Source organism: Etheostoma cragini, chromosome 23 (assembly GCF_013103735.1).
Source record: "Etheostoma cragini isolate CJK2018 chromosome 23, CSU_Ecrag_1.0, whole genome shotgun sequence".
Classification (NCBI taxonomy): domain Eukaryota; kingdom Metazoa; phylum Chordata; class Actinopteri; order Perciformes; family Percidae; genus Etheostoma; species Etheostoma cragini.
The window spans coordinates 4,755,651-4,778,893 of NC_048429.1; the positions used below are offsets into that span (position 1 = coordinate 4,755,651).

The 23,243-nt window shown below is 39.3% G+C and overlaps 3 protein-coding genes across 3 annotated transcripts; 2 read left to right on the plus strand and 1 right to left on the minus strand.

The window, feature by feature from the left end:
- Positions 1 to 1,383: 1,383 nt before the first annotated feature.
- On the minus strand, positions 1,384 to 7,330 carry LOC117938940 (bcl-2-like protein 13). The gene is made up of 2 exons (XM_034863925.1): positions 7,230 to 7,330; positions 1,384 to 2,556 (listed from the first exon to the last, which is right to left on the minus strand). The coding sequence occupies exons 1-2, from the start codon at positions 7,281 to 7,283 to the stop codon at positions 1,645 to 1,647; spliced, it is 966 nt and encodes a 321-aa protein (XP_034719816.1). The 5' UTR covers positions 7,284 to 7,330; the 3' UTR covers positions 1,384 to 1,644.
- A 1,290-nt stretch (positions 7,331 to 8,620) lies between these two features.
- Positions 8,621 to 17,914, plus strand: atp6v1e1b (ATPase H+ transporting V1 subunit E1b). The gene is made up of 10 exons (XM_034863736.1): positions 8,621 to 8,786; positions 8,909 to 8,969; positions 12,512 to 12,577; positions 14,397 to 14,506; positions 14,753 to 14,819; positions 14,916 to 15,005; positions 15,224 to 15,292; positions 15,609 to 15,703; positions 15,809 to 15,896; positions 17,267 to 17,914. Exons 2-10 carry the CDS (start codon positions 8,937 to 8,939, stop codon positions 17,327 to 17,329), a joined length of 681 nt encoding a protein of 226 aa, XP_034719627.1. The 5' UTR covers positions 8,621 to 8,786; positions 8,909 to 8,936; the 3' UTR covers positions 17,330 to 17,914.
- Positions 17,915 to 18,125: 211 nt separating this feature from the next.
- ada2b (adenosine deaminase 2b) lies at positions 18,126 to 23,222 on the plus strand. The gene is made up of 10 exons (XM_034863731.1): positions 18,126 to 18,228; positions 18,564 to 18,939; positions 19,673 to 19,892; positions 19,972 to 20,182; positions 20,304 to 20,431; positions 21,243 to 21,333; positions 21,458 to 21,566; positions 21,649 to 21,806; positions 22,262 to 22,464; positions 23,009 to 23,222. The coding sequence occupies exons 2-10, from the start codon at positions 18,639 to 18,641 to the stop codon at positions 23,133 to 23,135; spliced, it is 1,548 nt and encodes a 515-aa protein (XP_034719622.1). The 5' UTR covers positions 18,126 to 18,228; positions 18,564 to 18,638; the 3' UTR covers positions 23,136 to 23,222.
- The last annotated feature ends 21 nt before the right edge of the window (positions 23,223 to 23,243 follow it).

Sequence of the window (23,243 nt, forward strand, 5' to 3'; positions counted from 1 at the left end):
TCCACCACTGGTGATTGTAATAAATGCGTTAAGTTCAAAATATATTAAATGGAATTAATAATGTTTTTCCTGCTTTAATAATAATGTTAGCAATATAAGTGTGATGTGGCAGTAATGGAGAAATCACATTGTGTTTTTGTGTTCAGGGCCCTTTAAAACGGAATCCCTTGGTATCAATGATAATCTGTTTTTAAATTATGATGTACTGCACAGAGGTTTATAATGCATTATAAACCTCTTTACAGAACATCATCATTTTTTTTTCACAACTAGGAGAAGTTATCATGATGCCAATTATTTTAACTATGGTTGTGACAATTGTGATTTAACATTAGATCTATTGCTTTCACATATCAAAATACCAGGAATGTAAAATACTTGTATGTATTTGATTGGCCAATCCAGCATCCTATAAGATCCATCCATTTTTTCTACATCCACACCCTAACTATACCAACAGTTTATCATTTTAATAAAGGACAGAGGATTAATCTGTGGCATTGCGGCATAATTACAATGATTAGAATCAAGAGGAAACTGAAACTGTTCCCTTTAAATCTTTGCTTATTGTGAAATACTGGACAGCCTTTGCCTATTCCGACCTTTAAAAATGTTTCAAATGAAACAATCTGAAAAGAGAGGATCAGTCATGCTACTCAATGACGCATGCAACATTAAACAAGTGGTCATGTGTACACATTGTTGCTTTTAAATAATCAATATTTTAACAAGTGGACACAATGCTCTAAAGTACAATTTTGGTTAGAAAAAACTCAACAAAATAATTCGGTCCCCCTCCATTGACTCCTGGGTTTTCTGTTGAAGATCTTTGCTTTTGCAGTTAGTAGAGACAAACAACATAATCAAAAGAGTCATTTTTTAATTTTTTTTTACCTTTTATATGTTCAGGGGAGGTTCACTGACAGGAAGCCTTTCTTTTGCAGGAACGCCCTGATCACATTCACACAGTTACACATTCACACCTGGAAGACACCCAGTACAACCACAGTCTGATCTGGTGTTCAAAAAAGGGCTAAAATGTTTGCAACATCATAAAAGGTGATATAATATGTCAGTGTTGTTTTCACAGCTTATTTCTGTTAACTAAGCTGTTCCCCTATAAGTTGCCAAAAGCCAAATAGCTTGTGTCCAACCCACTTGCTCACATTTCTCTCCTGCTCTTAAGTTCTTATATGCAACACTACTGTACATGCAGTTGGATAAAGTGTTACGGTATCTATTGGACATAGTAGCAGTTCTTTGGTAAAGTCTAGAGTAACATGATGTAGCTGAAAGAGGAATTGGTGTCTAATTGCCTCCATCATCTTGTTTTCTGGTGAAGTAATAAGAGACGCAGTCACACAAAGAAAAATCAACAAAACATTTCAAGATTCAGGATTCTTTAAAATTCTACCTTTACATGATTTTACATTCCAGGTTTAGATGTTAGAGATCAGAGGTCTCTTGTATACAGAAAAACAAAGGCCATAACATCTGCAGTGAGCTGAGGTAGCACAAATCAAATCAGAACAAAATCAAATGGATGTTTCCTATGATCACTGCAATACAAAGAGCGTCAGAGAGTAAAATCCAGAATCCTGAGAGTGTAGTAAAATATATTCATTTGGAATAGATTAAAGGAGACTACTTTCTGCAGTAGGCCACAGCACCATATGCCACTACTCCCACAACAGCAACTAAAGCAGCCCCTCCACACAGCAGCTCAGTGGAGCTCAGATGTTTGGGAGTCTTGGGAGCAGTGGGCTTTGGTGGCTCTGGCTTTTCTGTTGCTTTTTGAGAGGCTTTAGCTGAGTGTTCCTTAACATCCGAGAGGGGAATCTGTGAGAATTTTAGTTGCTCGAGACTCTCTGACGAAGGCTCTTCTGCCATCCGTGCAAGAATGGAAGGAGGGTGGAGCCCTTGAGTTGAGAAAAGCTCCTCCACTTCAGAGGCTGTGGTTGAAGGGACCGGGGTGGATGTGGTGGAGGGGGGATCCAGCCTGACGATAGGCAGCGGAGGCAGCGCCATCGGGGGAACCACCTGCATGAACTCTGCAGGCTTCTTCTCCACGTAAGGCTCTTCTGCTGACACCAGGACCTCCTCAGTTTCTGGGGCAAGGACGTCCTGCTCCTCCTCCCTGAGCTCACTCAGCTCCCTCTCCCCACCTAAAACACTCAGCACGCTTGTCTGCAGCTCTTCGTCATCCTCCTCCTCTTCCTCTGTTCTCCTCGCCCCTTCCTTCTTTCCTGCTTCCTCGATCAACTCGACCTCCTCTCGTTCCAGGTGGACCAAGTCGGAGTTGAAAGAGTGGTTCTCCTCCCCACCTAGAACCACTTCATCATTGCTGTCCAGGCTCTTGGTGTCCTCGGGGTCCATGTCGCCCATCGTGGACCAGGACTCTGCCAGCAGGCTCTCGCTCTGCCAGGGTCCGGGGCTCTCCGCCTGGGTCAGAGGCAGAGGCGCCGGGCTGGGGCTGAGGGAACCAGCCCCCCCGCCACCTCCATCCCCCCTGCTGGACTCGACTGGGGCCTTTCCTTCCAGAATGAAGACTGGCTGCTGCAGAGACAACATAGGTAACTTCATATGTGGAAGAACAACTGTAGTGGAGTATTTCCATTATATGCTTCTCAGTTCTTGCTACATTTCAGAGGGAAATAATACACCTTAGTGTGAAGGCTATTGATTGCTACTATACTTTGCAATTATGATTTTATATTCACAAAACAGTCAGTATATAAAATATAATATATTGTTAAATATCTGGAATATAAATTAGTTTATATACAGTATAATTTATACATATAATGAGCTTCAATCAATTAATCAATCAATCAATCAATCAATCAATCAATCAATCAAACTTCATGTATAGAGCACTTTTAATGCATTTAAAACGTAGCACAAATACCTTTACAGTTAAAACCAATTGCCCCCCCCCCCATCACATACATGCATCCCCTGACACCCACAGACACAGACCCACCACCAACATCCACACACACCCTCTCTCATACGAAACAACTAACGTGTGGCTGAGCACGGAAAAGCTAAGTTAAAAAAAGGTGTGTTTTGAGCCTTTTCTTAACTATCTGACCATTCTCCTCAGCTCTGAGGTCTTCCGGCACGCTGTTCCACAGGCCAGGACTGTAGTCCTGAAGCAACGCCTCTCTGTGAGTGTGTGTCCAGACTTTGTGAATAATCAAAAGGCCAGTACCAGAGGACCTAAGGGTCTACAAAGGGTCATAGGAAACCAGTTCCAAAAGCAGTTCCAAAAGATAAGACGGCCCAAGACCAGCAAGAGATTTAAAAACCAGTAAAAGATCCTTAAAATAGATACTGAAGCACACAGGGAGCCAACGCAATGTATTTAAAACCGGTATTTGAACAGAGCCAGGCTAACTGTTTCCCCCTGTTTCCAGTCTTTGAGCTAAGCTAAGCTAACCAGCTTCATGCAAGTGGTATTCTCATCTTACTCTCAGCAAGGAAGCTAATAATTGTGTATCCCACTCTGTTAAACTATTCATTTATAGTCAGAAAGTTGATGTCACCAGATGCAAATGTCCTAAACATTTCATGTTTTACTTAAATTAGATACAAATTTAGATTGAGTGTAGTCTATATCCGCAACGTTCCACTTCTGGGATAACCAGAAATTCTTTTCGGATGTCCATTTTCTGATGTCCCCTTTCCTCCTGCTTTCTTTGTGTTGTCATTTTGAACTGGTGGATTCATGAGGACTTATGGGTAACTGCTCCTCAGATCTGTGCTATGAATCTGGGCATTATAGGCCTTTAATTCCACAGGACAGATGAAGACAGGAAAAGGGAGAGAGAAGGGGAAGGACATGCAGCAAATGACCACAGGTTGCGTTGAGGAGTAAACTTCTGTATATGTGCGCCTGCTCTACCAACTGAGCTAACCCGGCCACATCAAACTGAGTTTCCTTTTGCACAACTAAAGCAACCTTTGAAATTACCCATTTTCCACCAAAACAAGTTCCGTCCCGAGGCTATTTTGCGGCGGCACTGTGGCTCTGCGTTAACGCCACCCATGACGATTGTGATTGGTTTAAAGAAATGCCATTTAAAGAGAGCACGTTTTTTTCTCCCATCCTGGAAGCTGTGTGGACTAGCCAGTACCTCCTGCACAGCGCTGCGGAGGAAGCTCTGGCAATGCGAGACTGAATGGAGTGTACATTTTAAGCTACTTTGACCAGAATCTGAAAATGTCTGACTTTGGTTGTGGCATTAAAAAAAGACACTGTGACAGACAGCAATGCACGGCAGGTCACAGACAACTAAACACATTGACTGCACCGATTTCCACCAGGATTGTGTTTCTTGACAAACAAAAACTTCAGAATCCCGGTATTGGAACTATTTCTGCACAGAGTGGTTTTCATAAATAATGATCTGCAACATGCTTTTCAACAGGTCAGTGTTCTCAGTGACATCAGTGAGGCTGCGGTTGGAAAATGTTGCTCGCTGGCTGCTCTGTATTGCTGCGGCTGTGACTCTCTATAGCCCCGACCTGCATTTCTTACTATGTTTAGGCACTATATGCATCTCCATCTGTCACCTTAGAGTGGAAGCTATTTCAGTAATTTCCCATGACGTAAAAATGGGACAAGAGTCAGAACATAAAATGGAAGTGACACATTAGTCATTACGTCTTAAACACCAAAACTAATAACTAAATAAAAACTGGATATAATCATTTAATCTCAACTGTTTAAAATCATAGTTTTTACAAAGTTCCTTTTTAAGGACTAACACTTTACACATTGGTTGTTTTCATAAGTGAAATCGGTCTCAAGGTGACCCTCTTCACCTCTTGTAAAACATCTCAGCTTTGATTGCAGAAAGTATTCCCCCCCATGCCGGTCCCAGAATAGATCCTCTCAACACTTGCTCTCACTGTCTAGCGTTGTATCACGTTGACAACGTGTGAGCTTACTTGTTTTCTCTGGTTTCAGAACATGTCTCTTAACAGGACCCGACAGTGCGAGCACTCTGAACCCCCTGAACACCGGTTCTAGAAAGGAACCGGATCTAATTATGTAAGAATCCAGAACTTCAACATAAGCAGACCTTCTGGTTGAGTCTTTACCCATCAGGGAGTTCAGATAGAGAGGCTAATACTGAGTTTATATAGAGACTTTGTCATTGTAAATAGTGCTGAAATAATATGTTAAGATATTTAAAAATATAAATGATACTTTTAATAATATTACTAAAAGAACTATTTTTAGTGATACAAAGTAGGTGATAAGAGTATCAATAAATAAGCCCTATCAGACGGATTAAGTAGTATTGATCAAATCCAAATAATGCCCATTCCCACTTCTGACACTCTCATTAGCACTGTTCATACCCTAAAGTCAAGGAGATCTCATTTTCCACTGTAGTTTTGAGTTGTATTTCAGCATGAATCAAACTGCCACTGAAAACTGTTGGTGTCATCTCAGCCTTCAGATTTTAACCAGATGTTTTTATAATTTGAGTATATAATCTATATGCTTTGAGTTCCACTTCTAGGTTTGCTCCAGCGGATGAATGTATTTTCCAGTACCTTCTGCTTTCTTTGTGTAGGAATCCATAACTTTTGTTAAGGAGTTGTGAGTGGAATTTTTAATTCTGGGTCACGAGAAATAAAGATTGGGGAGATGTTGCTCTAGATTCTCTCTGGATATGAATGCAAACATTAGATTTTTTGGGATACGAACTTCCTTCTTTAATTCCTCTGCTTTGCCCTTAGAAAACTTGTCAAAGTGTAGGTGTAGTGTTGATAGTGTTCCCTGTCCTCATCTAATTAGTATATTAGTATTTAAAGTATGTTCTCAGATGAATGGATTTTTATTGCTTCTCTGTTGTTGCTTTAAACGCATGCCCTGATGCACTCCTAGACTAAAACACAGTGTCTTATGTGTTGTCTCACAGGGGGAAACAAGCCCCCTTCCTGCCTGTCACACAACAGCTTGGTTACTTTTTGCACACTAAAAGCTGTCTGACTTTGAGTTTAGCAGCTGGCTCATTAGGTTTTAAGTAAACATGTCCATTACCCAGTGCATTAAAGAACTAAATCATCTCATTTATGCTCCAGTTTTTGTTCAAGCATTCCGATTTGTAAAATTGTATTCATGTGTTGAATATTATGTCAAATCCTCTGTCATATCACTCTACCTTCTCCAGCGTGAGCAGAGTGAAACAGACACCTCCCGGACGTCACTGATTTAATGACCAACTAGCTGCCATGTTGTCTGGTCCACGCTGTGTGCCCTGTAGACCTGTGCAGACTTCATTCCCTGAAACATTAAAGTTGGCCACACAAACATTTTAAGCACTCCATACATTGCGGCTGGTCTGTGTCCCTCACCTGCTAAGAAACCATTAAATCTTTTCAACTCGGTGATCGTCCTCTGCCTACTGGCCTACTTGAGTAATTGGATTCCCATTGATCCCATCCCAGCAATAACAGACTCATGGTGACGTTAAATGATCAGGCAGATTTAGGGCACTCTATCTGTGCAAATGTGTGACAAGGACAAAGAGTTGTCAGATCCAAGAATTTGATGAAAGGTCAGCTTTGAATGTCAAAGTAGGAGAAGTGGTTTAGAGAAGACAAGCCAGCTCTTCATGGCAGTTTCTCTGTCTTGTGCAAGGTGAGATTTTGTCCTTTACAACATCCCAGTGAGCTCTAGTGGCCCTTCTAACCACAACATGTCCACCGAATACACACTTCTAACAAAGCACAGCAGACAAACACACACACACACACACACACACACCAAATCTGATCACATCTTGATTCAAGGCCCTTTTTCTTCTGATTTGGTTCAAATTTCTGCAATGTGAATCAAAAACAACATCCTATAGCATACCTGCGTCCTCTTGGTGCGGGGCCGAGCGAGCTGCTAGATGAGAAGCAGATGCTGGAGATTAAAGGGAGACGTGCATTCAGACACGAAGCCACAAAACAACAGATAGGCAGACATGCATGCTGGAGCTGGCACAGGACTGACAAGATGGACAAGCTGTGCAAAAGTCTCTCTCACACCCCCTCCCCCCTTCTCTCTCTCTCTCTCTCTCTCTCTCTCTCTCTCTCTTTCTTTCTCTCTCTCACCCACCCCACTTCCCAAATTCATTAAATAACAGTTGGCTGGACTTTGCTGTAAGCCCACAAGAAAGATTATGAATAATGTAAATAAAAAGTGAATAATCAGACTTTACCCTGTGTTTACAGTCTCTGAAAGGCCTGCAGAGGTCAGTGGGTGAGTGTTGCATTCGGGTAAACAAGTCTGTGGACTTTAATGTTCACTGTCCACACAGCACATTATCGGTCAGTCCACAGTGTGCTGCTGTGGGCCAGTGACACCGAGTTCAGAAAGCATGCCAGAGGAGAGCCATGTCTACAGCTGAACTTTCCACATTATACTTCCCTCTACTGGTAAGATTGCAAGACTGGAAACGACATGCCAGGAAGCTTGAATGTGGTTACATGGCACTTGCACAGTATTAACATGTATGATGTGGATATGCCCAGGGCCAATTGTGCCAACATCCAGGGTACAATAATAATATAATAGTACATAATGATACATTTTATTTATGGGTGCCTTTCTTGATGCTCAAGGACACGTTATATGAGCAATTAAATAAAACAGTGAATCTCTCCTTGTTTTTTATACAAGGTTCATGTTAATTGTGCACTGTTACTGTCTAAATAAAATAACATTTCACAATGTTTCACAATGCAAACATTTCTTTTTCAATTGCGGCCCCAATACTGTGGGATTCTATTTTCCCGGTTTACATGTTTCCAATTCAAGTCCCCTTTATTTCCTACATATGGGCTTTGCGTGACCATTAGATGTTCAGGTACTTTATACGTCTACTATTCATAAACAAAGAAAATTGTTTAAATAAATTAGAAATGGTTAAATAAAGAGTAATGGTCACTATTGAAAAACCTTTAACATCATAGCCATTATGTAGGAACATTTTACAAATGAAACAAATGAAACCTATCTTTAATTATTTTTTGGTTCCAAGCTCAGGACCAGAATAAATATAACACAACAATGCACAATGTGTAAAGAAAAGAAACAGATTAAGAAAAAGAACATTTTGGTTTTATACTCAAGTATAAAAAGTGATATATAACTAAAACGATTTTTTAAGTGAGCCAAAGAAGAAAAAAAAACATTCAAACATTCAAACCAAAGCAAATGTAATTAAAAAACAAAATTATAAAAACAATGACATAAGGAAACACAGGAGGAATAATTTATTTTATGTAACTGAAGTTGAATGTATAATAGTACATGTATCAGAATCAGAATACGTTTTATTACAAATTAGATATTTATTTAAAGGAATTTACATTGATGTGCAACACATGCTATCCACTTATTAAGAGGAAATAAACAGTAAATAAACAAAAGCAGTCAAGAACAGAAATAGAAAATGCCAACAAAAATGATACTATATACTTTATTAGTTACTATAAATCCAACTGGTTACTACTACACATTTGTGCAATATAACTGTTTTATAACTAGTCATTTTAATAGTCTTTTCTATGCAGTATAAATTAAATTACGCCAAAAAAATGACCAAAAATTCTCCTGTTTTTTACGTCGTCTCTTGTTCTCGCACCTGATTGGCTGCTCGACTCGACCGGAAGTAAATATCATGTGACGACGCAAATCAGCTGATCCTCCGTAGACATCTTTACCAGTCACGACTGCGGCGATTAATTCATACCTCATCTTCTGTGATTTTCGGGTACATAAACATCGATTTAAAGCTCGTATTGCACTATTAAAACCTCCATGTTGTAATTGACGGGTTCGTTTGTTTCTCACTTGTTTTAATATCTGTTTTGTTTTGGTTATTTCTTCTCGCAGGCCTCGCGGATCTTTGACAGCTGCAACCATGGCGCTCAGCGATGCCGATGTTCAGAAGCAGGTAAAGAACCGATTTAACCTTCAGAAATGTTAGCATTCATCTGTTTCTCCTCGGTTGCGGTTGAAGGAGTTTTTTTCTTTGCTACTCGTCTTATTAATACACTGATACATGCTTCTGGTAGCTGTGGTGTGTGTGTGGAGAAGAATGACATTGAGAGAGCTGCAGTAACGTTAATACACACAAACAAGCAATTCGTTCAGGGTGATTTTGATCGGAGGTTTTGTAGGTAAATATTGCTAGTTATACCATTTTGAACTCAGTGTTGCGTTGTGGAAGTTATGGCTGAGATGCACAGGGTCATATTTCCAAATGATCACATGATGAGCACATGCCAGGGCCTGATGAGGAACTGGGAGCGAGCGAGCCACTGACTGGACTCTTTTAATAGGAAACACTGGAAATAATCTCCAGACTGGACATATGTTAGAATGTGGGTCTGGTGTTCATCAGCGGTGGAATGTAACTAAGTGCATGTAATTAAAGGGGAACACCACCTACATTAAGAATTCCAATATGTTATTTGCATGGCCTTTTGAAAGCTCTATATCTATATTATATCTATATTTGTGAACATGAGCTAATCTCTCTCAAAGCCAGAAACCAGTGGCCTGGTTTACACCAGACCATTCTCAGTTGTAAGTGAGAGTGGGTCGATGGAAGGTTAATTCACAGCCCATTTCCAAAGGGGCGTCACCAACGGACGCCACTCGCATGGCTCTGGGCGCCATTGGAGAGTCCTAAAACCAATCAGAGCGATAAACGAGATGACGTATGCAGAGTGATGGAAAAATATCTAAACCAGCGAGCATGTTGCAGAGTTATCGCCATCGTGTAAAACCTGCCTCAACGGTTGTGATTGGTGCCTCGATTTGGAAAAATTGGAAATGGGAAATGGGCTTGAATGGGCTCTTGCAGAACAAATCTCAAATTTGCTGGAAGTTCGTCAGGGTTTTCCTTGGCAAAGACACCCGTGAAGTAAAGGGTAGGTTCACGGTCGCCATGGTGCATATATGCCAAAAAAACATCAACTCGGCGCACGCTGCATGTTCCATTTCAACATGATAGGCTGGGAAAACCAAGCAGGGTTCACATGCTCAAACATCTGTTTGATTCTTCATGTACAGACCACAGGGTGGCAGATGGCCTTAAATATGAGCGCCAACACATGGGAAAAGAAACAGCCTTTTGCTGGAGGCTGGAGGGAAAAATGAGATTGCTACGTGAAAGTAAAAAAAAAAAAACTGTCTTATGATTTCATAGACATTTAAAGAAATGGACAAAGCCACGGTGTAGACTTCCAAGAGCGGGGAAGTCTATAAGAAGCACTTTTAAAATGATGGCTGAGCGTCACTTTTTTTTTTTTCCGTGGTTTCTTTGTCTGATTTGTTTTTGTTTTTTATTCAAACTTTATTGAAGAATGTGGACGTACAGTAGGGAAGAATATCTTCTGTACACCTTAATAGTCTATGTTCTAAAAGAGCCAGGGGGTTACTAAAGGAAAAGAAAATTAAAACAAAACAAGCGAAAAACTTCATACAAATATTTTGTAAAGCTTACAGAGGTCATATGATCTAACAGCTTTTTTGTTTGTACAGGTAGAAATGGAAGAAATGTATTGTTTAACATTAGCCAGCTCAAAAAAGCTTGGCTTCTATTTCAAAAACTTCCATTTATGTAAATAAAATCTGGTTGGCTGAGTGTTATTCCAACTGAGCTTGACGACGTAGATGTGACGTGTCACCCTGTCTGAAAGTTGTAAGTCTTCTGGTAGCCGTGCCAAGAGAAAGCTCAATCTTTATAAATCTAGCAGAGACGGAGAGCGTAGGTATCTATGTAAGGAATAACATAGGCACAGGCTAATTATTGCTAACTAAAATGCTAGTTAACATTAGTTATCAAACTGAAACGGATAATGTAAGTTGAAACTGCCTGCAAGCTTCTCCTGTCCTGTTTGGTTATTATTCTTCTATGCGACAGAACGTTGCGTGGTTATGACACGATCATTAGCCTATTTTTACAAAAACGCATGCATAAGGTGAGTTACTAGGTAATGGAGCCTTTTATACAATGTCGTGTTTCTTTAAAAAATAATAATATTAACAAATAGAGCCTTAAAACACTTCAGATTTAAAGTTATTTACTGTCAACGTGGCGCCAAAATGAATGGCGGTAAATTTAATGCTAATGGCGGGTGATGGCATGTTAGCAACAAAATGGCTCCATAGCATGTACGCTTTGCAGAGGCAGGCTTACCCCCTTGCATGCTTTCTTTTCCTTCCTTTTACCTACTTCTTCTATACTACCCTTTGCTTATCCACAGATTATTCTGTATGGACGTCCCCTGGTATTTTAGAGAATATTGCAACAAACAATTCGTCTCCGTGCTTGATTCATATCTCCCGCGGGATCTATGGAGGCTCGCGCCAGGGTGTCTTGGGCGAGCATGTCTCAAACTTGTGATGTCATAGAGTATAAAGTCTGGAAATGCTCAATAGAATACACTTTTTTTAAATTTTATTTTTATTCTGTTAGTACCCAGAAAATGTACCCATATAGTCCTTTATCATTCATTCAAACGTCTTTCCCAAGCCATTGTCTATGGAGCAGGTCTAGACATTACACTTGATGGTAACATCCCAAATTTAAGTTTAGCTCTTTGTTTTTGGGATTTGGGAGAGAGTTGTTCATGTTCACTAATATTTGACCATAGGAATAACATGTAGCTTATGAATTTTTAAAAATGGCGTAGTTTCCTTTTAAAGTACAAATTCATGCAACTTCATTGTTTTGCTCTGCAATGTCTCGACATTTATCTGACAGCTTGAGTTGCTTTACAGACTCAAATTAATTTTTTTATCCCCTTTATAATGAAAATCCCATATCTCTGAATTTGGGGATGTTTAAAATGAAGAAGTGTTCCTTTACGTGTTCAAGAAGTTCTTCTACTTCTCAATTTAAATAAACTATTTAAAAAGCCTCTTGGATCAGCTGGAAAATGCATAGTCATAAAGCTGAAAACACCATGAAAAGTAGATGTTTAAGGGATACGTGACTCTCACAGGACGACAACGCTACAAACATATGATGATCTTATGGAATATGATGCATTGCTGTAGATGAACTTACCAAAGAGTATATAAAGGAGTTAAAGAGCACAACTTAAACATGGTGAAATGGTCACGTTGGAAAATCGTGACCTGTACACAACTCAATAAATCCAAATAAAGTAAGTGGCTACTGGTGAACTGGCTTGAGACCGGGCTGCTTATACATATTTTTACTAAAGGTTTTGGATGCAGGACCTTTAGTTGTTTTGCGACAGTGTGGTACTGGTACTTTTACTTAAAGGATAGGAATTCTTCTTCTTCCACCACTGACACATGCCTCACCATAGTGATAAAGTCTGGCAGGAGGGTGAGCTGGCAATTTGCAGTAGTAAGGAATAATGCTTCATGATGGATCTTTGTGTGCATTTAAAACCCTAAAAATGGGAAATCCTACCCAGTCTGTTTGTCATGAATGTTTCTTCTCCCTGTCTACAGATCAAGCACATGATGGCCTTCATTGAACAGGAGGCCAATGAGAAGGCAGAAGAGATTGACGCAAAGGTAAAACCATTGCGGTAAAATCACACAGTGCTGTAGAGAGTGACTAGAAGGGATGATTAATTAGTCTCTTAAAATATTTTTGGACATTTCATTGCTTTAATTAGTGAGTAAGCAGTAGAGACAGGACAGGAAAGGAGAGGAGAGAAAAATGGGTAAAAAGCAAACACACGGATGAACTCATTCTTTAATATTGGTGCAGGCAGATGCCAGGGGAGCCAGCATCAACATGCGTCTTTGCTCCAGATTTGACCAAAATCCAGCCTGTGATTTAGCAATTATGGCCTTTTTTAAATGCATTAGAGTGCTCCTCTCAGACCAGGCAATGAATTAAGTGTCAGTAGTCATTTAATCCTTTATCTAAACAGGTAGTGTCACTGATGACAAAAGAAGAATACATTATAAGCATAGACAGACAAACAGGGATTCACATAATCATACAGTTTACCTACTGGACATAATCATAGGCATTGATTCCACATTGAAGAGAACTTTACAAATGACTATAAGGTTTAACAACACATCAGTCCTCACCATCACAATGGTTGCCCGTGTGAGACTCACCGCTAGGGGGACCAAAACCACAGTAAAGGGGGCAGATTTCACACAATCTGAACACTTAGGAAATTATCTTACACGTAATATATTAGACAAATTTTAATATTTACCTTAACCTACATGTGATCAGTTCTTTTGCTTCAACAATTTTGACCATTGACCATTAGTGTCTTAAATTTAACCATAGAGAAAACAGAGAAATGACCCACGGTTATAGTACTTGGGTATGTGAGGTAAAGAGTGAAATTCTTCTTTTATCTCATAAATAGTACTGCGATAGGTTTTGTCTATTTTATTATAAATTCTCATCAGTTTGATTAAAGAAAACTTAGCATTTAAAAGCTTGATTTAAAAAAAAAGAAAAAATGATGCTTTAAAAATAATATAAATCAGCGCCCTACAAAGTCACCACCATACCACTGCTTCCACAGCTGGGAGTGGAGTGCTAAACCTTATGCTTGATAAGCAAAAGACTTTTTCATTTTTACAGTCATTAAGCCAGAAGATACATTAGTACATGGGATTTACTTTAAGTGTTGACTCCTTCAGCCACAAGCATTTCACTTGCACTAGACCAGAGAATTTGTACTTGTACATACATGATGTGACTTTGCCTGTAATATCTTCATCATCTGTCATATTTTACACTTACCCCTTATGTCAGACAATACAATTAACAGACAGTTTAAAGTATAGCATGATTTGACTACAGATAGTATTCTGGTTATTATTGTTATAAACATGTTATTTAAACCTGAATAGTTGATAGATTAGTAGACTGACCGAAAAGGAATCGGTGCTTAAATAATAGAATAATTGAATAGATCTTTTCTGTGTCATAGCATTGTAACTTTTATATTTTTGGGTTTAAGACAGATGATACATGTCAGGGTCGTAGTCAGCCTCCTGGAGGGGGTCAGCTGGGATCTTATAGAGCTTTTTTTTTTTAATAGAGAAATTTATTTGTTTATTAATGACGTGGGGAAATACAATATTTACACTCTGTGTATACACTTTGTTAGTAATCACACACATGCCTGAAATACACACACATGCTCAGGACCTATACATGCACTAATGGAGAGATGTCAGAGTGAGTGGGATGCATGAGTTAGCGCTTCGGTTTGGTTTAGATCATTTTATATTTAAGGGGAATTAGTATTTATTACAACCACGTGTCCACTGGCAGCAGAGTAAGTGTAAGGATGATGATGATGATGATGATGAGTGTCTTCTGCTGAGTGAGCTGTGTCTCCTCCTGCAGGCAGAAGAAGAGTTCAACATCGAGAAGGGCCGTCTGGTCCAAACTCAGAGGCTGAAGATAATGGAGTACTACGAGAAGAAAGAGAAGCAGATTGAGCAGCAAAAGAAAATGTGAGTCATGGCAAGAAATCACAAGACACATCAACTCATTTTTTTTAAGAACAGAGAAATGTCTGTACTGTATGTGTGACACAGAGTTTCTGTGATTTGATTTACTTATTTACTCTGTCCTACAATGACTCTTTTGTTAACATGCTCCAAACTGTCTAAAGGGTTTCCACACGGACAAACATAATCCAACTGTGTGTGTCTGTATGTGTCTGTGTGTGTCTGTGTGTTATTTGTCTACTCAAACAGTCAAATGTCAAACCTGATGAACCAGGCCCGACTGAAGGTGCTGAAGGCCCGGGACGACATGATCTCGGTAAGCAACTGTATCTCGTGTTGTCACGCGGTCATATTTAATACACACAGATGGAGAGAAGGATTGTGTAAATGATACAGTCTGTAAATCCCTCAGGAAATGCTAAATGAGGCCCGCCAACGGCTTGGTAATGTCGCAAAAGACCCAGCTAGGTATCCAGCTCTGTTGGACGGATTGATCTTACAGGTTAGTTCATACTCAGAAAATCATCTGACAAGTGTTTGATGGGTATTTATTTGTGCTTTAGAACGTAATCACCGCAAAACAATCATGAAATAAGCTTTATTTATCTCTAGAGTTGAAAATTAGCACTAGCTATAAGCTCTCACAGTAAACTGTTGATTATAAAACTGTGTTGATTATAAAATAAGGACTGATTACCCTTTCATACTCTTTCATATCAGGGATTCTATCAGCTTCTGGAGCCCAAAGTGACTATTCGCTGCCGCAAACAGGATGTGCAGATGGTACAGGTGAGTTAATTAGCAAGTGCATGTTCAGACTTAAAATTCATCCATTTCAGAATTGGCTTTTTTGGCATAGTATGTGTACACACACTTTACTCCAGTTCTAAGTAACTCTCAATGATGCACACAGTTCCAAGAACAATTTACCGGAAAATATAACTTATACTTAAAAATAAGGACAACAAGCTGAGCAAACATAGGTCAAATTAAACACACTCAACTATTATGTGTATATAAGTAGGTGAAAATGTATATATATATATAATTTGGCAGATGCTTTTGAGTGAGGAAGCTCATTTAAAATCTGAACTTTGTCTTTCAGGCATCCATCCAGAGAAATATTCCTATATATAAAGCAGCTGTGAAGATGAACATCGAGGTCCGCATCGACCAGGATAACTTTATCTCCCCTGATGTGTAAGCAGCATCACATTTTACAAATACACCCCTGAAAACTCCTTAGATCATAGATCTTAGATATTTTCTCAGTTTGATTTCTCTTGTTTTGGTTTTGTCTTTCAGTTCTGGAGGTATTGAGCTCTATAATGGCAACGGGAAGATCAAGGTGGCCAACACCCTGGAGAGCAGACTGGACCTCATGGCGCAGCAGGTAGGACAATAAAGGCCGCTCATATTATCAGTTTCAAATTTTCCTTCTCATCCCTGAGACTTGTTTAAACATGCATTATAAATGCTCCTTTAGGTGTGTTTTAGCCTTATTTATCTAGTTTCAATCCCCCCATATTCTTTGATCTCATGTTAAAAAGGTCTTGATGTTTTTACTTGTTGATTTTGTTTGTCATGTTCTAAAGAATTCCCCTTTCAATGAGGAGTGCAGTCATTAAAAAAAATTAAACTCATTAGACAGAAATAAGATTAATGTATGTGTTTCAGAATCTCCAAAATTGAAACTATTTACATCTCTTGTATTGGCAGTTCCCTCTTCTTCTTTTATAGTGAACACACACACACAAACAAAAAAGGGACAATGAAAAATGAATGAAAAAATAAATCAGAAACATCAAAGGAAAACAAAAGTGAGAAGACAAGTAACAACTAGAATGTATGCAGTATATTAAATTAAGACCGTGTAACAAGGGCACGAACAAGCAAGCACAAGGTTTTTATGAAGAAAAAAAACATTTATGACTTCATACAACATATTATATACTCGCTACATATCAATCAACATTTATTTATTTAGTGCTTTAGAGCAACTTGCAGGTATCCAGAGTGCTTTACATAAAGCAACAACAGTAAATCATAACATACAATAAAATCACAAAGGAATCAAACTTACAGTAAAATTTGTTGTTTTGTTGTGCATCATCCGCTCTCTCTTGTTCTCTCCCTTTTCTTGACTTTTTGCACTATAAAATAAAAATAAATCCTGTAACAAAAAAAACAACAACACAGAAGTAACAATAAACCATAGCAGTATAGGGGTAAAATAAACTGATAAACAAAGCTATGATAACTGTTTATTTATGTTTTTAAAATGGGATCTTTAGGTTGTTTTTAGGATATTTTACATACGATTTATTTATATGTTAAATTAATGTTTTATTTAATTTACAATCACATTTTCTTTTTGAAATTATGATCTTATGTTGTCTGTATATGGTGTAAGTCTTTGCATGTCCAGGTCACTCACAAAAAAGACATTTAGGCTTTTGTAGTTGAATAAAAGTCAAATGAATTTGAACAAACAATTTAGTCTCCTGCTAAATATTTGTTAGTTTTGACTTAGCTCATATTCCTGCTGTGTTGTGGATACAAATAGAGCTAAAATTAGCAATCGATTATTAGTCGATCTAAAGAAAAAGGATTTTGGACTTTTGGTAACACAAAACTAAGTGTGTGGGGTATGTCTACTTTCTGACATTGTATTAAGCAAAAGATTTAATAGAGGAAATAATCACCAGATCAGTGGGTGCAGTTGCAGCTCTGCCTGTAAGCCGTGCCTTTCTTTGTTTGCAGATGATGCCTGAAATCCGAGTGTCTCTCTTCGGGGCCAACCCGAACCGCAAGTTCCTAGACTAAATAACTCTGCTGTATTTAAGAAAAACTCTCCTTATATTTTTTATTTTGTCACAAGAAAGACGCATTCCTTTGTCTGTGAAACGAATCTCCGATGCAAAAGAGACGCGTTGTTGTTGTGTGATTTATTGCTGTTTTTTTCTGTGCATTAAGGGACATGGTAAACGCTGCACCTCAATGTTACAGACGTGCATCTTGGGTACTGCACAGTTGTTTTCTCGGCTGCTCCCCTTCGAGGGTCTCAGTTTACAGGTTAGACTGGATCTGGTGATTGGCTGGATGTTTAACAAGTTGTTCTCTAATTGGATTATGAGAAACACAGCGTCCGTGTCACGGTTTTTGCCGCTGGCATTAACCTCTGACCCGTATTATTTTACGTTGCAAGGGGCATTGTGTTGCTAATGGTCATCTGCTCCAACCAATTACCGAGATAATAAATGGCATCCTAGGAACATAACTGAAGACCTCACATGACCTTACGGAGTAAATTTATTGATGTTATTCTGTCATGAATTAAATGAGTGGGTGATAGCATTCCAGAGGGTGCACTGTATGTATATGAGGTTTCCAGATTAAATTATACGTATGTGTTGTTTTGTTTTGTTGTCCTTTTTTGTGTGTCTAAAACTGAAAATGTTATATTGTGGAAATGTAAAACATAATAAAATATAAATCATTAGTATCACTTCTCTTTTTGGCTCAAACATTGTCCTCGCCGCTGGCTGACGAACACTATTGTGCAATCATGCTTCATTCATTAGTTTATCACATGGTCTTTGTCAGACACAAATGCCTCCAATTATCCAGTTGCTCCAAGTATTTTGCGGATATGCTCGACTGAATCTTTTTGGAGACTGCTGACCTGAGACGCAGGACACCAGAAGCTCCCTCCGCTCCCTCTCGTAAGTATTTTGAGTTTTAAAGATACATTTGCCTTTTATTTAGTTTATGGTAATGATCTGAAGGTGGATTGTTACTTCCCTGTGCTTTCTCCTGGCTCATTTTATTTTCTGATTATTAACTCCTAGCAAAGCGGTCATGGTCAGGCTACTTAATAGACTGTCAGGACTGTAATACAAGCGGAGCAGCTTATAATGTTAACCCAAAAACTAAAATATCTGACTTAAATTAATCAAATTTATTTATCCATTCTGCGGGAAAAACAACACAACCTCTCATCCGAGGTAAAAGGACTTTAATGTCATTGGTGCATGTCTCACAGAGTCTTTCTTTACAGCATCAAATACAGCAAACCTGCACTTGTGGAGGGAGTGTGATCATGTTCTAGCACCCTCCTGTGACACATAAGGATATGGTGATCTTAATCTGGCAAGCTGTGATCACATATGTGCTCCTTCTGTGGATGGTAAGAGTGACTGATGGGATGCCCGACCCTGCTCAGAGGGACCTGCTGATGCGTCAGGAGGCGTCCAGACAGACGGGAGGCCAGGTGACGCTGACGGCGGCTGAGCAGAAGCTGGATGCTTACCTACATCAACTAAAGGAGCAAGAGCTGTCTGCTGCACCGTTTCCCCCAGCTATCCACTTCTTCAAAGCAAAGCCTCTCATCCAGAAGAGTCCAATCTTCAAACTGTTGCAGAAGATGCCCAAAGGTGATGTCACAGATCCAGTGTGATATTTGTTTTCCTTTCCTATTATGAAATATATCTGTACATCTTAGGATTTCTTCAATAATTTCCTGTACCTTTTTTTTTTTTTTTTCTTAATAATACATCTCTTTTTTCATGTTCAGTGTGAACTCTTTCTGTTTTTGAACCAACATGAGCACCTCAGAGTCCTGGCTTAACTGCAAATTGACACCAAAGAAACAAAAATGATGGCAAAGTTACACAAGACTACCTTAGTCACGGGTCTCAAAAGAACTACAAAGAGGTGCACAATAACTAAAGACACTCAAATTGAGGCAAAATAACTACATTAGGTTACACAAGCATAAGACAAAAAAAGACGAGAGAAAAAATTAGGAGAGAAAAAATGACAACATGACTACAAAAGACACATTGAATGCGAAGAGACAAAAGAACTACAAAGCTATGCAAAACATTATGCAAAATGACCTGAAAGACATACAAAATGACCACAAAGACGTAAAATTACTAGAAAAAGATAAATTGTCTAAAAGACATGAAAACAAACTACAAAGAGACACGAAATAACATGAACAGATTTGACAATAGCATGGTCATCTTGCTCCAATGTAGGATGTATCCCAATCCATCCATGTCACATCACCCAATAAATGAGGAAGATCTTTATTTTATGTCACTGTCTAAGCTCAGCACATCAGTCTGAGTTTGAGGTCATATCCTGCTGTTTTGGTGACAGGTGCAGCCCTCCACATCCACACCTCGTCTTTGGTCGGTGTTGAATGGCTGGTGAAAAACGTCACCTACAGGCCTTACTGCTACATCTGCTTCACCTGGGACAACTCGGTCCGCTTCTTGTTCTCCGAGCGCCAGCCTTTTCCTCGATGGGACTGCTTATACTGGCGGTTGCTTGAGACATTGAGAGCCCAAATAGGAGACCCTACAGGCTTTGACGACAGGTTGAGTAAGATATCGCCTACCCTTATACATAGCAAGTCAAGATACAGTAACCCTGAACATTGTGGTGGTGTTTTTCAGTTTAATGCAGCAGCTCACACTGTTCACTGAGGATCCAGATGGAGAGTACCCAACCCAAGAGGTTGTATGGGAGAAGTTTGAGAAAGCCTTCATAGCAGCTGCTGGGCTCATCACCCATACCCCTGTGCTGAGGGACTACTTCTACAAGGGCCTAGAGGAACTTCTCCAGGACAACATCATGTATCTGGAATTAAGGAGCGGTCTATCAAGGGTGTGTGCTTGCTTCTTTGTTCAAGTTATCCCCATGCTCCAGCTTTTCCTAAATAGCCACAGTAGCAGTGTTGATAGCAATTGTAGATCTGAGATTTGTGCATTTCATTTATGCGTTTCAGACGTATGAGCTTGATGGAACCGTTCATGATAAGGTGTGGACTCTGAAAACATTTCAAGAAGTTACAAGGAAATTTACAAACAATCACCGGGACTTTCTTGGGGCTCGTGTCATCATTTCTGTGCACAGGTACTGCGTGAAATCCTTTTCTGAATTTGATTCTGAAGAAACTTTGACAAGACACATTTCCTCTTATTTTACAGTTTTTTTTTAATGCTATGGTACTATTATCAATAGTATGGTGCAGTGCTTAAAAACTCTACAAGACTCCCAACTGATCCTACTCGTAAATCATTAAATCTTGCATTTAAAGCAACTGATCCTCATTTAATTTGGCTTGTGAACATCTTTCACTACAAGACCAAAGTTTCAACCACTTACTTTCTGTTGAAATACAAACATATCAAACATATAGTGCAATTAAAATTGTGCTTAAAAATTGTACAAAGAACATTTACTCAGGTACCATATCTGAGTAAATATACTTAGTTAATAATTGTCAAATAAGTTGGTTGTCTTTGAATTAACAAAGTTAGGACCATATACCATTATTTTCTCTGAAATTAAATAATATAATTAGATTACCGCGTTATGTTTTTGTTTACTGTTTCTGGAAACTCGCAACTTATTAAAGGGCCTCGCCACCAATTTAGTACTACTCAATATTACTGTTTGTCGGTACTGTGTTTGTGTATGTCGTCAGGATTTGACAGCTGTTTGCCATGTTACTGTTTTTGCACCCGGTGCTATAATTTTCTCCCCCTACATTACAGCAATGCACACACAGCTGGAAATACAAATAAGAATCACAGAATAGTCATTCCATAAATATTACAGGCATCTTCTAATGTAAATATTGATGTAAAACTGCACATTAGTTTTATGATTGTGATTTCTGAATCAAATAGACATTTTGGTGTTTTGATGGTGCTTTCTACAGGGCTCTGAGTGTATCTGAGGTCAAAGCAGCTGTGAAAGAGGCCATCCAGCTGCAAAAGGACTTCCCAGATGTTGTTGCAGGATTTGACATGGTAAGAAGGGATCTATCTTCTATGACCCTCCTGTAAACTTCAAGGAGAGTAAATGAAAAGTGAAAAGATTCTCGTTTCTTGTGATTTAATTAGCTTTTTCTCAAGCTTACATTACGGTTTGCAGGTTGGCAGGGAGGACAGTGGGAGGTCCCTTTGGTACTTTAGGGAGGCACTTTCTATGCCAGCTGAACTGGGTGTCACACTGCCATACTTCTTTCACGCAGGGGAAACAGGTGGGTGGACCAAAAGCACAAAACAGAGCACTCATAAATCTGTTAACACTTTCTTTCCACTTTGGATGCTTTTTTTTTGCAGATGATGAAGGCACCAACGTGGATCAAAACATTCTCGATGCCCTTCTGTTCAACACAACACGTATCGGGCACGGCTATGCCTTGGCACACCATCCACTTGCCAAAGAGCTGTCTCGGAAAAGAAACGTGGCAGTGGAACTGTGCCCCATCTCAAACCAGGTCAGATAACCAATTGTCAATGGCACAACAGAAACAAATCTGGCTGAATCCAAATACTGTCAAGTCTGCGAGGATGCTGAACCATAAGGGGATGGAATGGGCTGCACTATGTATAAACCAGAATCGATATTCTCAGAATTACTAGTGAAATGAAACCCTCAACTAATGATCCTTACACTGAGATGAACCAAAAAAAACATTTGCCCATCTAGGTTTGCAGAATATGACACACAAATCCAAAATCTTCAGCCTTGGCATATTTTGTTTGTTGTATTAAATCATATTCAGTCTGGTGAAGTTCTCACTGGAAGTCCACAGAAAGTTTTCCTGATGCCGTGTAGATTTGGACAGACCTCAGAACTACTTGCAGACTTCTCTGGAACACATCAATTAGGTCTGGGAGTGTGATGAAGTACACATGAAGTACCTGAATGTGTTTGGCATCTGACCTCCAGGTGCTGAAGCTGGTATCGGACCTTCGGAACCACCCTGCAGCTGTGCTGATGTCCGAGGGCCACCCGATGGTGGTCAGCTCCGATGACCCGTCTCTGTTCGGAACCACGGGCCTCTCCTACGACTTCTATCAAGCCTTTGTTGGCATCGGAGGGTTAAGGGCAAACCTGGGCACTCTGAAAGAGCTGGCTCTTAACTCCATCAGGTAGGAATCAGTTTATTTCCTCTCTTATGTCTGTGTTTTACTGAATAAATTAACTAACATGCCTGACTTTATTGAGCATGTTTTAGGTTCATTGTCTACTTTTCATCCTAATCTCAAGTACTGCCTGTGTACCAAAAGCCTGATACATGTTATTCATTTGTGCACCACCAATTTGATATTAATTGCATATGTGTGTAAATGAAATATAATTTCCATCAGCTTTACAAAGATTTAACATGGTCCCTGTGGACGAGAGTTTCTGTTTGTTTCTTTGCACCTCATTTACATGCACGCAAATGTTGATTTTGTGATTCTCTCCCTCAAGCAAGTTTGAAGTCTCAGCATGAGTATTATTAGATTGCTGATACTATTAGAAAGGAATGGGAATCAAAAGGATGTAGGAAGTTAACAGACTTAGCAGTAAAGCTCTTGATTTCTAGTAAATGGTGGGAAAGGTGGTTATTTTTAGCCAACATTTTAAGAGAGAGATATCTTTCTCGTTTTATGTGAGTTCATTCTAATTAGAAGTGTCTTGTGCCTGCAGGTACAGCTCCCTGCAAGCTCATCTGAAGGACACAGGTCTTGTCATGTGGCAGAAAAAATGGGACGCCTTCATCTTTTCATCTTTAATTATTTATGACAACCACACCGCTGCGGATCCTCTAACTTAAATGATGATCATAATAGCGCTACGCTAAATCCAACAAATCTCCAGGCTTTAATTTATTTACATTTTAAATTAAATTCTTTGGAACTGCTCTACAGGGTAGATACTGTAG

What these genes read in the sequence shown, in the direction of transcription:
- LOC117938940 (XM_034863925.1), bottom strand. Translation starts at nt 7,283, where the DNA reads ATGCAACACTCACCCACTGACCTCTGCAGGCCTTTCAGAGACTGTAAA. An exon ending in TCAGAGACTGTAAACACAGG is followed by an intron (nt 2,557 to 7,229) that starts GTAAAGTCTGAT and finishes TTGTCTCTGCAG; the next exon opens with CAGCCAGTCTTCATTCTGGA.
- atp6v1e1b (XM_034863736.1), top strand. Translation starts at nt 8,937, where the DNA reads ATGGCGCTCAGCGATGCCGATGTTCAGAAGCAG. An exon ending in CAGAAGAGATTGACGCAAAG is followed by an intron (nt 12,578 to 14,396) that starts GTAAAACCATTG and finishes CTCCTCCTGCAG; the next exon opens with GCAGAAGAAGAGTTCAACAT. An exon ending in TGGACGGATTGATCTTACAG is followed by an intron (nt 15,006 to 15,223) that starts GTTAGTTCATAC and finishes CTTTCATATCAG; the next exon opens with GGATTCTATCAGCTTCTGGA.
- ada2b (XM_034863731.1), top strand. Translation starts at nt 18,639, where the DNA reads ATGGTGATCTTAATCTGGCAAGCTGTGATCACATATGTGCTCCTTCTG. An exon ending in CTTTCACGCAGGGGAAACAG is followed by an intron (nt 21,567 to 21,648) that starts GTGGGTGGACCA and finishes TTTTTTTTGCAG; the next exon opens with ATGATGAAGGCACCAACGTG. An exon ending in TGTGCCCCATCTCAAACCAG is followed by an intron (nt 21,807 to 22,261) that starts GTCAGATAACCA and finishes TCTGACCTCCAG; the next exon opens with GTGCTGAAGCTGGTATCGGA.